General features: G+C 39.1%; 1 protein-coding gene across 2 annotated transcripts in view; it reads left to right on the top strand.

The window, feature by feature from the left end:
- GLRA3 (glycine receptor alpha 3) overlaps positions 1 to 13,260 on the top strand; it is a 151,023-nt gene that overhangs the window by 130,075 nt on the left and 7,688 nt on the right. Inside the window, exons 7-9 of one of the 2 annotated variants that reach the window (XM_034772026.1) lie at positions 153 to 367; positions 4,809 to 4,955; positions 10,416 to 10,535. In XM_034772026.1, coding sequence (XP_034627917.1) covers positions 153 to 367; positions 4,809 to 4,955; positions 10,416 to 10,535 — 482 coding nt within the window. The remainder of the gene's footprint in view (positions 1 to 152; positions 368 to 4,808; positions 4,956 to 10,415; positions 10,536 to 13,260) is intronic. The other variant, XM_034772025.1, reaches the window with a different exon arrangement.

Genomic DNA, 13,260 nt, shown 5'->3' with positions numbered 1-13,260 from the left:
ATGCTGAAAGATCAATCAAAACAATTGTAACTCCACTAGAACACAAGTCTACTTGAACTGCTCATATAAATGTTTTATTTAGAGTGTGTGTTAGTGACGAAAATAGCTTTCCTATTTTCATGAAATTTTTTTTTTTTTTGGGTTACAACTAGGAAAGTTTACATGCATTGAAGTCCGATTCCACCTTGAAAGGCAAATGGGTTATTATCTCATTCAAATGTACATACCGAGTCTCCTGATTGTCATTCTCTCCTGGGTGTCGTTTTGGATCAATATGGATGCTGCACCAGCCAGAGTGGCTTTAGGTATAACAACTGTACTGACCATGACAACACAAAGTTCAGGTTCACGAGCATCACTTCCAAAGGTAGGCAAAAAACTGCTTTGCTTGTACTATACCAGAATCACTGTGTTAGTACAAATGATGGTTCTATATGGCTGTCGGAGGCCTTCAATAACCTTTACAACATGTGCTCTTCTTATTAACAGATACATTTATTCATTAAGGATGAACAGAAGGGAGATAAACCACTTTGATTTTTTTTTTTTAATTTTTTATTCAATAGAACACATTCTACTTTTTTACCAACTGATCTGTTGGGCCAAATTCTCAACTGGCCTAACTCCAGTGACTTCAGTGGTACAGATTTTGAACCTTGAAGAAACAGTGTTCTTCACTGCTCCTCTAGTGTTGCCCATATTTTTATGTGCTGGTCTGTGATGAGTTTGTCCCTTTCTCGATTGTGATACAAGCCAATGTATTTAGCAAATATTGAGAATATTGCAGCTTTACAGTCTGCTGTGAGTAAAAGGGCAGCATGTAGCTGTACTCTCCCACAAAGAGACCAAATCAAAAATTATGACTTACAGAGTAACAGTCTCTTTCCAGCTACCCACCCTGGTTCTGGGGGGACAGCAAGTTATTTCTCTTTTTATTGAAGAGCTTACTATATGCATCTGGTCAGCTATTCTCCTGGATCCAGGGCTCATCCTTAGACCACCCCTTCACCATCCTCTTACTGTGAGGAGTATTGGACAAGTATCACCTCCACAGCCACAATCTGACCACCTGGCTGAGTAAGGGTGACAATCTAGCCCAAAGTATTTTACAAAGGTGTCTGTCATCAGCATGGGTGAAATCCCCAGACAGATTTATGTTGTCCATTTTTAAATTGCCTAAGTGTCATTACTTAAAAGTTTTCTTTTACAGGAAAGACTAATCACCCTGAACTCCCACTGAAGTCACTGGGAATAATTTGATATGTTTGCTGTTACCCCTCATTTTTGTGTAAATATTATTCTCCTGGTTGTTGGAGCCAGACTTTTTCCCTCTGATCAAAATAAATATGCCTTTGGTTGCAGAGAGAGCTTAGTGTCCCACAGTGTAGGACCCTGCTGTATTAATTTTGATGGAATATATGGGCTCAAAGAGCCAAAAGTATGAACATGACCCCGTACTGTCCAATACTGAACAGTTTTCACCAAAGGTTCAGGGTTTGATATAGAGACCTCAGCCAGTTAATTACCATGGCAAACACTAATAAAAGGTTTAAAAGATTTTTAATAAAGATACAAAAGAAAGAAAAACAGCGAAAGCGTTTAAAATGTAAACTATATAAGGAATACTTGTTCCCTTTCACTGTAGAGGATCTATAAACAGAAAATAAGCCATGTCTGACAGGCTTTTAGACTATTTTAAGCTCAAAAGCTTGTCTCTTTCATCAACAGAAATTCATCCAACAAAAGATATTATTTCACCTGCCTTGTCTCACTTAACTCCTGGGACCAGCATGGCTACAACTAAACTGCAAACAGTCTTTTAGATGGTATTATAGGCAGTAATAACTGTTCCTTTTTGGGAGGGAAGGAAAAGTGGAGACGGGCTGGAGTTGTTGTTGTTAAAGTCCAATCAAGTCTCCTAGAAGAGATAAGATAAACACACAAGAGGGGAGCAAAAAACAAACAGTAATGATAGAAAATGCAGCTTCTGCTTTTGATGTTGACTCACACTTGAAACTTCTGTTCTGGAGAAACACAGGCATGGCACACAATCTTATTAGCCACTCTGATACCTGGTGAACTTGTACCAGCATCAGGCTATTTGGGGGACTGTTTTTAACCATTTCTTTGGTCATAGGCTCAGAGCAGTGCTGCAAAATGTGCAGCCTCAGCAAGCTAAGCCAGACTCTTATTAAACAGAAGGCAAAGGGACAATAGGAAAGACAAAAAATAAGGTAGGGAAGGAAAAGACACAGAAGTTTGGGGGAAGTATAACAAAGTTTCACATACCAAATGGTGTTTGCCATCTCCACTAGCTCTGGCTAAATCCCAATGTTATCTGAATCCCTCTCTCAGACCCGGTCTGTTTAGGATATCTCTCAGGATCAAGACAGTGAAGGACCAATGCTATTACAGTGAGTCCCAGGGTTCCAGGAAAGGAGGGGGGTAGCAGCCATCATGGTGAAGCTCACTCCTTCCTATTCTTCCATCTTTCAGTCAGGCAGCATCCACCGTCAATTTCCCCCCAAAATCTTCTCTTAAGGATCCAAAAGGGAATGATGGGTAGAATAGCCCACCCTCATTGTTTCATCTACCAGTAGCCCTACCAGTAGGCCTTATTTCCCCACACACCAGTTTCGGTTTATTGGTTTCCGGACCCACATTTCTCTTGTTTACATGATCTTAACACTGTCCTGGGGTTATATTAGTAGATCTTTTTGTTTGGACTAGGTCAGTCTCTCTTTTTGAACCTTGCTCCATCTATATTTATTGTTGTAAGTTATTGTAACACTTTATAAACTCTTACTTTCCCACAGTTATGCTCACAAATGGGGTAGGCCTAGAGTTACCGCTTTTGACATGCAAAGAAACCAGCACCCACCCACCCACCCCAAAAAGGGAAGCCTGCCGCAACCCCAACCCTCAATCACAAAGCAACTCCAAAATTCCCGCCCCCAACAGTCACTTATAGTATCTAGAGAGAACACACATATAGATAAGATTGAGAACAACAGTTTTTTTACTTAAACTGCAGAAGCGGGAACACCTCAGCATTGTCAGCTGTACATAAACACTAGCTATTCCAGTCTATTGTGATAATTCAAATCTTTAGACCCATTAAAAAAAAGTCAGCAGATTAAATTAGTTTTCTGGCAAATCCATTAAGTCAAGCCAGTCAAATACCCAGCCAGGTTGTATTAGGGTTACCATATGTCTGGATTTTCCTGGACATGTCCGGCTTTTTGGAGCTCAAATCCCCGTCCAGGGGGAAATCCCCAAAAGCCAGACATGTCTGGGAAAATCAGGAGGGAGGGAGGGCTCGGTGGTGCTCGACCGGAGCCTCTGGGGCTGGGGTCTGCGGTGCGGGGCCGGGGCCAGGGCCGGGGCCGGTGCGGTGCGGTTCCGGGCCGGGGTTGCGGGGCCGGGCCGGGGTCGCGGGGGCGTGGTGCCAGGCCAGGGGCCAGGCCGGGCCAGGAGCCGGGGTCACAGTGCCGGGCCGGACGCGGTGCCAGGTCCGGGAGCCGGGGGCGCGGGGCCGGGCCGGGAGCCGGGGGCGCAGGGCCGGGAGCCAGTGCCCCAGGGCCCGAGCCAAGCCGGGCAGGAGACGCCAGGGCCAGAGCCTCTTGGCCTGGGCCAGCTGCCGAAGGGAGCCGCTCAGCCAGTAGGGCCGGACTGAGCCGCGCCGCACCCCGCCCCAGCCTACCTGCTGCCTCCCTGTTTCAGGCTTCCCGCGAACATTTGATTCACGGGAAGCAGGGGAGGGGGAGGGGGAGGAGCAGGGGGCGGAGCGTTCAGGGGAGGGGGCAGAGTTGGGGCGGGGAAGGGGCGGGGCCGGGTCCCCATGGAGTGTCCTCCTTTTTAAAAACTAAAAGATGGTAACCCTAGGTTGTATCCCTATGTAAGCCAACTAGGCCCAGTTACTACAACAGCCCTATAATAGATACTTAAGAGGTAGAAAACTAAAAGCTACAACAACTGGGAAAACAATTACACTACATATACATGAAAAAAAAAAGAGAACAAATTATTATTATATCTGAGAAAACCACATACATTTAAAATCACATATTTGCGTTCTGCTTCTGGTTGGATTAAACATCAACCCCCTAACTGGCTTCTGTCAGAGCAGGAGCAGGCCCTGGATTACAGAGCCAGATTGCATCTGTGACTGTGCTCCACCGGAGAGGAGCAGCATATGAGGGAACAGGGCCAATGTGCACTTCCTCGGGGTTAGCAAGAGTTACTACAGCTGAGTTACTGCAGCTGTTTGAATGGACCAAATGTCAGTTCTGCTTTATTACAATCTCTTCTTTCTCCAACACAGGCCCTAAACTGCATTAGCTTTATGCCACTGGGGAGTTCCCCAGGCCAGAGAAGTTTCTTGCTGGTCAATTTTAGCCACATGCCACCCGCTTTGTGCTGCTTGAGCAGATGTCTGCAGAAAATGGACCATACCCATCCAGAAATTAAAAAAATTCTGGATCTTTCGGCTTTTCCCTTTACATTATCAGAGTTTTGATTAAATGCAATGTATAGCAGATCATGAAGAAATGTTAATGAAGTACTAATCATTTGTGCAAAGATTTGCTCATAAAAAGAGGCAAGAAATATATATTTCCCATAAAATTAAATTGTAGGGAATAAAGACTGAACCTTTTGTCCTCTGTTATATAAGGAGCTTTCATGCTAGTGCTTCTTTGGTAAAAATAGCACGGTGGTCTGGGGACACTAATTTATTTCCCGCTGGTATTATGAGATAGTGAAATTCACATCTGTGTTTCTAATATTTTCAGTCTCTTTCTCCATAGGTTTCATATGTCAAAGCTATCGACATTTGGATGGCAGTATGCCTGCTCTTTGTATTTTCTGCACTTCTGGAGTATGCAGCTGTAAATTTTGTGTCAAGGCAGCATAAAGAGCTTCTGAGATTCCGCCGGAAGAGGAAGAAGAACAAGGTAAAACAAACAAACAAACAAACTAGCAATACTAACATCTTTGAGCGAGAGAGAGATGGATTTGCCCTAAGAAATGGCTTTGGTTGGTAAGGATGGCACTGCTTAAAGTGGCTGTAGAAATAAAATGGTAACGTAGGGTGATTTTCACCCTGGGCAGTGGGTCAGTACAAGGACCACACAAAAATTCTACTTAAATCCTCAAAAGAGGGATTAAGGAGGATTTAAATTGTGGATGAGCCATGTGCAAGCCCTACTGTCCAGGGATGAATTTCACCCTGTGAAAGCACTGTCAAAGTGCTCCATGATTGTGGATGTTGCTGGCACACACAATTGCATGGAGATTTATTAAATATTGTTTCTTAATTTGACCCTAAGGACTTCTATTGAGCTCTAATGATGTATCTGATCTAAATGCAGTTTTTGATAAAAGTTCACTTTTTATGAGGTTTGCTGCTGGTAGAAAGTACATTTTCTGTTAAACACAACCAAGTCTGTTTTTCTTAATCATAGTATTTGAGTACCAGATTGTGTCACCTTTACTCATGTGGAGGTCACATCCTCAGCTGGTATAAAATGTCATACAACTATCACTTGACTTCAACAGAGCTATGATCTGGTGAGATTCTGTACCCTCCATTGAATCTATTGGGACCACTTGTGAAGTATGTTACTACTCATCACAAGTAGGGTTGGCCTAAAGGTCAAATCCTGTAAGTCCTCTCTTAACAAAAAGTAAATGTTGAGTAAAGACTTCTAGGATTTGGGCCAGAGTACTCAACTATATGAGTTAGACTTCCACTACTCATTGCTGATTTTTTTTTAATAGGGGAAAATGGTGGAGACATTACTTTTCCCCCCAGCCTTTCATCAAGTACCTGATCCATCTTCTATTCAAGTCAGTAAGAATTTTTCTTTGGCTTTTACAGGAGTTGGATGAGGCCATTATGTAGAATATTGCTACAAATCAGATTTCAAATTTTATTAAAGGAGAGCATGTCAATTAGCTCAAGAGTCTTTCAATTTCTGGAGACCTGGGCTCAAATTATTATTTAGGTCACAAGCGTAAAGTGATTTATCAGCTTATTCCCCTTATATTGCCAGCATATTATAACTCTATTACACAATACACCATGCCTGGAGATTCCTGTGTGCAAGAACTGGCCTAAAATGGTAAGGTTTGTAGGGAAAGATTGGTATTTACACAAAAAAAAAAATAGCTTGTTGCAAGCCCATGCACTTTGTCCAGCATTTTCAGAAATTCCACTCACATAAGGCCCAGTTCCTATATTTTATGTAACTATTTTCTAGGGGGAGCTTTAGCCTGGTTCCATGGGTTCAACTGTATCTACAGCTATCATGAAACCAAGGGAGCCAAACCTGAGTGGTGCTGTAAACCATGCACCAGGTCACACCACCACTCACTTAAATTTGGCCTGGTCAAATCCTTTGTCATGACGGAGGGGCAGCCAGGCCAAATAGGAGTGGCACTGCAACCCTGCATGCCAGGTCACAATGCCTGAAGGGAGAGTTGGGCCCCCAGGAGGGGAGCACCACTATGGGGTTGGTGCAGGGTGGACCAGGCTTATTCTTGAGCATCTCCCACCCCTCCCTGTGCACTAGGGCAGGATTCAGATTGCAGGTGCCAGGGTGGAAAGTGCTGCTGTTGGTGGCAAATGGCCACTTTTAAGTCTCTTACTGAGTGTCCAGGGAGATTGAAGTGTTCTTCTATTAGTTTTTGAATGTTACAATTCTTGATGTCTGATGTGTGTCCATTTATTCTTTTGTGTAGAGACTGTCCGGTTGAGCCAATGTACATGGCAGAGGGGCATTGCTGGCACATGATGGCATATAGCACATTGGTAGATGTGCAGGTGAACAAGGCCCTGATGGTGTGGCTGATGTGGTTAGGTCCTATGATGGTGTCCCTTGAATAGATAGGCCGACAGAGTTGGCAACGGGGTTTGTTGCCGGGATAGGTTCCTGGGTTAGTGTTTTTGTTGTGTGGTGTGTAGCTGCTGATGAGTATTTGCTTCAGGTTGGGGGGCTGTCTGTAAGCGAGGACTGGCCTCACTCATCCCTCACTCTCTCAGACCTTGGGAGACAGGCCAGTCCTCACTTACAGACAGTCCCCCACCCCAAAGCAGATACTCACCAGCAACAACACACCACACAACAAAAATTGATACAGAAACATGGCTACTACTCTGAAACCTGATTTCAAATAGTGTCTTTTCACCACGTGATCAAAGTCAAAGTGAAAAACAGATTGGGTATTCTAAGCACAAGGGCACAGACTGGTAGAATAATAGGTTTCCTTTCTCCTCTAGCATCAAAATAACTTCATTTACATCTCCAATTTTTAAGCAAGACTTCAGCTTCCCCCCCAATACACCTCTTTATCAGTTAATCCAATTTAAAGGCCTTAGGGATGGACCCAGAACGTACTGAACATTCTTGCCTGATCCAGATGACCACTTAAACATGTGCTAAACTTAAAGTACAAGCATAGTCTCATTGATATCTGTGCTTTGGTGGATCAGGCCACAATACTTAGTGCCTTGCCGGTATAAGCCTTTGAACCTCCAACACCTCCTGAATTACTTCTGCTAGACACTGGTGTCAGTGAGCTCAAATTGGGCTCCTAGGCTGCAATATAGGACCACATTCCAGAAGATACTCAGGCAAAACTGACATTTAAGTCAGTAAGAATTGTGTGCGCATATTCCAAGGCAGCACAGGGCAAAGAGTGTAGTGACAACACTGAACAAACATTTAAGATATTGTAAAATATTTAGCATTGAATGAGACAAACCTATTTCAGCAATTTACAGGAAATGACAATATTCCGTTTAATTACATTCATACATAGAGCAATTACAGAGAAAAGTCAATGCCACAGTAAAACATTCAAGTATTTTGTTATTTTAATTTTAGTTATTTCTTTAAAATATTCCTACATTTTATTCATTGATTTCTCTAGCTACTCTATGCCTGGATTTCCTTGTTCTATGCATTGAACTGAAAAGTGCTAATGATAGAGTATGTATGAAATTCCAATTGTTACACTTTAAAAGGTGGGTGATTGAAAAAAGCAAACATGTTAACCACTTTTGCTAAATATTACTCTGATAGTTCGTTTTTGGGGTTTTTTTTAAGAATCACTTGGTGTGTGCATTTCTCCTTTTGTTGTGTTTTTTGGGTTTACATTTTTGCTTTTTAAAGAATGTGTTTCATTTCAGTGGTGTAAAATAAAATAAATAAATAAATCTACGTAGCCCTTCTGCTTACTGCATTTTTCCATCCCCAGAATTTGTTTGTGTCTTTTCCATTGAAGTCAATTTTTTCTATATGGGAAGGCAGGCAGTTCTATTTGCAATTGACATTGATGCTTGGTGTGGCTGGTGAGCAGAGGATCTATTGGCTAGTGCTTATATCCACCTCCAGGGAAGTGGACTCCAAACCCACCTCCGGATTTAATTCTGGCTTGCCAGTATCCCTTTTCTTATAGCCTTATTTAACACTTTCTTATTGGGCAACTATAAAAAGGACATTGCTCCTTGAGAAAACGTTTGATAGATCACTAACACTGCTAACAAAAATAATTGAAGTCTTCTGGATTAAAACAGAGTTAAACAGTCTTTCGAACAAACATGATTGTTTCAGTACATTTTCTAAATATGGAATTTATGTGCAATTGTATTTAGTAAATTAACAAATACACTTTAAAACTGTTATGCTGGTTTTCGCCTATCAGTTTCCCACTCAGCTACTGTAGCCAGTTATTATAAAGTTTAGTGTACATTTTGACTCATTTGGCAAAGGTTAACAATCACGGATTCTCAGGGATTAGATTTTATTTGACTTCTTTCTTCAAGATGCATCATATAAAGAAAACAGCTTTCAGTGACCTTTATTTAACCAGGAAATCAGCAATGGGAGAATGAAGAGAAATTAAATACCAGGATAGGTGTTCAAACAACAGGCCTTTAAATCCGCTCTTATGATTTAGAGCTGCCATTCTGTTCTCTGTTATATGTAGGTAGATTATAGAAGCAGAGAGTTTAGGGATGAAAAAGCCTTTTAGACAATTCTGTCCATCTACAATCTTGGGACCCTGACAGGTTTACAGGGATGGAACTTTACCAGTTCCATAGGGTACAGAACCCCCTTCCTAACACAATGACTTTCCGTTTGTGGAATCAGTGTTGTCTAGGCCCTACTTAGGTTTTTCTGCACAGGCAAAGCATGTGGCCCAAAGCTTCGACTGTTTTAATTTTTAATACTGCAAATCTATAATTTACTCTAAACTGTCTGCAACATTTTTCAAGATGAAACAATTTTTACATCTAGATTTTGGCAAAAAACAGAATCTGGACATTATTGTGATTTATATTGTGGTAGTTAGAACTGGTTGAAAAATTCAAAATTCATTTTTAATTAAAAAAATTGACAATTTTCACAAAAATATTTACCATTTATCATCAACTAGTTCTAGTAATAGCTCCCAGTCACAACTAGCCCCCTTGTGCTAGATGCATGGAAACATATGAAAATGAAATCCTTTCCTTGAAGGCCTTACAGTCTAATTTGAGACCAATTGAAACAAGTGAGTTTGATGAACAAAAGGAGGATGGAGATAGGGAGACAATTGTAATGGAGATAATGATTTTATTTGACTTCTTTCTTCAAGATGCATCATATAAAGAAAACAGCTTTCAGTGACCTTTATTTAACCAGGAAATCAGCAATGAAATCTTAACTTTGGTTCCAAATTATTTAAAGATGATTTTGTTTTTGAAGGCTCAATCCAACTGTCATGGGAAAGTACAGAAAAAGACTATTTATGTGTGTGTATTATTTATGCCCAATCTTACTTCCATTCAAGTCATCTAAACCAACATGTCATGTATCCTAGTCATTGTTGCCTTCCTGATAGATATCATAGCAGAAGTAGGTTGCGAGGATGGATTTGAAGGAGTGCATAATGGCCTTAAGGATAGATTCCTGGAGAACATTCCATGCATAAAAGGGAAGCATGAAGAAAAGTGCACAGATGTTTGTGATAGAAACAGACAAATGACTATTCAGATCTACCACTTTAATTTATTTGATCTGAACTAAGAATTAAAAACACTTACTTTATAAAACTTTAGTTCTTAAAGCACCTGAATGAGCAGAAAGAGAGACAATAGAAGAGACAGAGTTATAGAATATTGTACTATACGGAAAAATACAGTTTCTATTTTTAAACTAAATTCTAATGCAATAAATTTACTTCTCAGGAATATTCAACCTTTTTTATTCTGTTTTCATATAGACCTAAATATCATGGTATCTTTAGTGACGAAAATAGATGCACAGACTAGATTGATTATACCTTTTAATGATAATCACATTTCTTTGTTTGTTTTCCTTTGTTTTGCTTTTTCCTTTTTGGTCTTCCCTCCATTTTGATGAAAGTATTTTGGGGGAGTGCTTGATGGAAATGAAATCAATGAATCATTGCGACGTAGCAATGGCTTGAGAAGTGCAGAACCTATAGACAGGACTTTGGCTCAAATCTACAGTACAAATTTAAGGGTAAACTATGTAGCAGATGTCCCATTTGTCATAATGTGATACACAGTCATTAACAAAGGCCCTGTTCTTTTGTCTGAACCGATGTTTTCCCCCACGTGGACTCATTATTACCTGTATGTGATGACGTAAAGTGTTATTAAAAAGGTACCTGTTTTGTTAATTCTGTAGTTTATACGGACCTGTGTACATCTGGAATTAAAACAGGGAATTAAAATTTGACTTTCTGCTATTCCAAAGGAGGCTTAAAAATTAACATCAGAGCTAAGAGAAATAACTTGGTTGGATACATATTTTAAAATGCCTATTCAGCTTTCAACTACAAATGCTTTCTGCAAAAAAGTGTGGAGAGTAAAACATTAAAATGTTCAAAATAACTCAAAGGTTATAAATACATCCTAAAACTATTAGTATTACTTACAGCCAAAAATTATAGCAAAGATATTTCAGCAAATGTGTGTTATTCCTCAGGAAGAGTAAATTATTTAAAGCATATATCAAACAGAAAACATCTTGAGCCAAAGGGAATTTAAATATTTTGATCATTTTTTTATGCCTAGGTATTTTTTATAGTGATACTGATATGCAAAATAAACCAGCCCAGCTCACTGCCTTCAAGCCTCTAAGGATTCTGGTTGTGTTTCAAAAATCTTTACCTATATTTAGGAGCACTCATTAATTACTATAATATTTAAAGAGCTGGTAAAATATTTATACTAATAAAAATATATGTAATTAGACTTTGAACAATTTTTAATGATTAATTTGTTAAGCAGTATACATGAAAACCTCTGGTTTAATATTAAAACTTCAGCAAAGGCTTTTATAAATAAGGGTTATTTTCTTTTTTCCTTTTTATATTTTATATTATATTTTCCTTTTACATAAAAAGATGATGTACCAGACAAGCATGTAAAGGAAAAGAAAAGAAAAAAATTGCTTCATCGTCACATCCTAAAATGAAGACTTAAGTTTTCAAATCAACATTCAGTGCATTTTTGAATGGGAATTTCTATGATCCAGATCTTTAGGTGATGTACGTCAGTATACCTCCAACTGAGTGGCTTCACCAGCTAAGGAGCTGGTCCATTTAATTATATATAAATAAAATTGGGTTCAAAAAGAATTAGATACATTCATGGAGCATAGGTCCATCAATGGATATTTGCCAAGATGGTCAGGGACACAACCCAATTATATTTCAAAGAGAAGCAACAGAAAAATCCACCTATGAAAACAAATGAACCATCAGCGTTATTTGAGAGGATTTTATTATATTCAGATATCTTTGAGGGAGCATTCAGAAGAAGAAGAATTTTAGTTAGTAACATAGAACAGAGTCTTGTGTCCCATTTTAGAGCCTGATCCTGCAGACACACTCTGAGAGTAGTCCTTGCTATTGCACGAAATCAAACACTTATTTTAGGTCAAAGGAACTACTCACTGTAGTAAGCCCTACATCCAGTAGCAAGAATATGGAGGGTGAGGACCTTAGTCAGATTCTGGGTATTTAAAAATCTATTGGCCAAATTCATCTTACATGTAACTCCACTGAAGTCAAGAGTTACACAAAATGAATTTAGCACTTCATAATTCACCTATTAAAAGTATTACAACAAAGATGTTATTTCCCAGGTTTTTAGAAAACAGAGTACTTAGTTTAAAACAGTTTTGTTTAATCATGTCATAACATTTGCACCCTGCTATCATTTTATATTTCTGTTATTCATCCCCATGTTTTAGTAACCTACTGCTGTTTTCTTGCTGTCATGTTAATTTTCCTTTTTTTGTTTACTAGAGTGCATTACTAATTACAATAAAGCCACTATAGAAGTGTTATTAAAACAGAGAACTGTGAATAAGTTTATAGGATTGCAACAGTATAAATTTAAAAAGCATTTCAGTGGAATGGCAACCATTCTCAGATTCCATTGCTGAGATTTTAAAATCCCTGAGGTGACTGTCAGCCTAAACTTTTCAATTTAACTGAATGTTTGTGTTTTTTCCAGAATACGCTGATTTGTCGACACCAAAACTGATCACAGGAAAGGAATGGTTTTGACAAACTCCTCATTTTAAAAAATAAAAATAAAAAATTGAACAAGCTTTGAAATTTTCAAGACAATCCATTTTGAAAACAAACTTTTTTTTGGTTCAGAAGGACTTTTGGTTTAGAAGTTTGTAGGAAAAAATATAAAAGTCTAAATCAAAATGAAATGTTTTGAAATGAAACATTTCAATTAATCTGATAGGATTCTGTCTATTTTTGGTTCATGAAAAAAAAATTAAGATTTTCACTTTTCATCGTAATACAGAACAGGGGCTTTTTTTGAAAGCTCAAAAATTCTCATGGGATGGGAAGGAACTGATTCCCCCTTCTCCTCCCAAGTCTAACTTGTAACTTTATTTTCTTCTTCCAGTCGTTTAAGGCAACAGCTTTCCTGGACTACATCATTATTTGTGAAATAAGATGTGAATACTTATTTTATTTTGTTGCACTTCAGAGATCTTAAAAGCATATGGTTATAGAGCACTTAAACGAGATCAGATAAGGACAAGAAATAGAGTTTGAAATTAATTCAAATACGAATTCCTCAAAAGTAATTGGATTACTCTTCAGTAGGATATGTATTGAAGAAGAAACACATAGTTTAAAGGTAAAGGAGACTTTGGGATATACTTTCAGTCAGTTTTGGACCTGGTCTCAGTTCCTGTGTACAATTTATAT

The sequence above is a fragment of the Trachemys scripta genome, chromosome 5, assembly GCF_013100865.1.
Source record: "Trachemys scripta elegans isolate TJP31775 chromosome 5, CAS_Tse_1.0, whole genome shotgun sequence".
Taxonomy (NCBI): domain Eukaryota; kingdom Metazoa; phylum Chordata; order Testudines; family Emydidae; genus Trachemys; species Trachemys scripta.
Note: the sequence above shows the minus strand (reverse complement) of the source record. Positions and strands in the feature narration are given on the sequence as shown.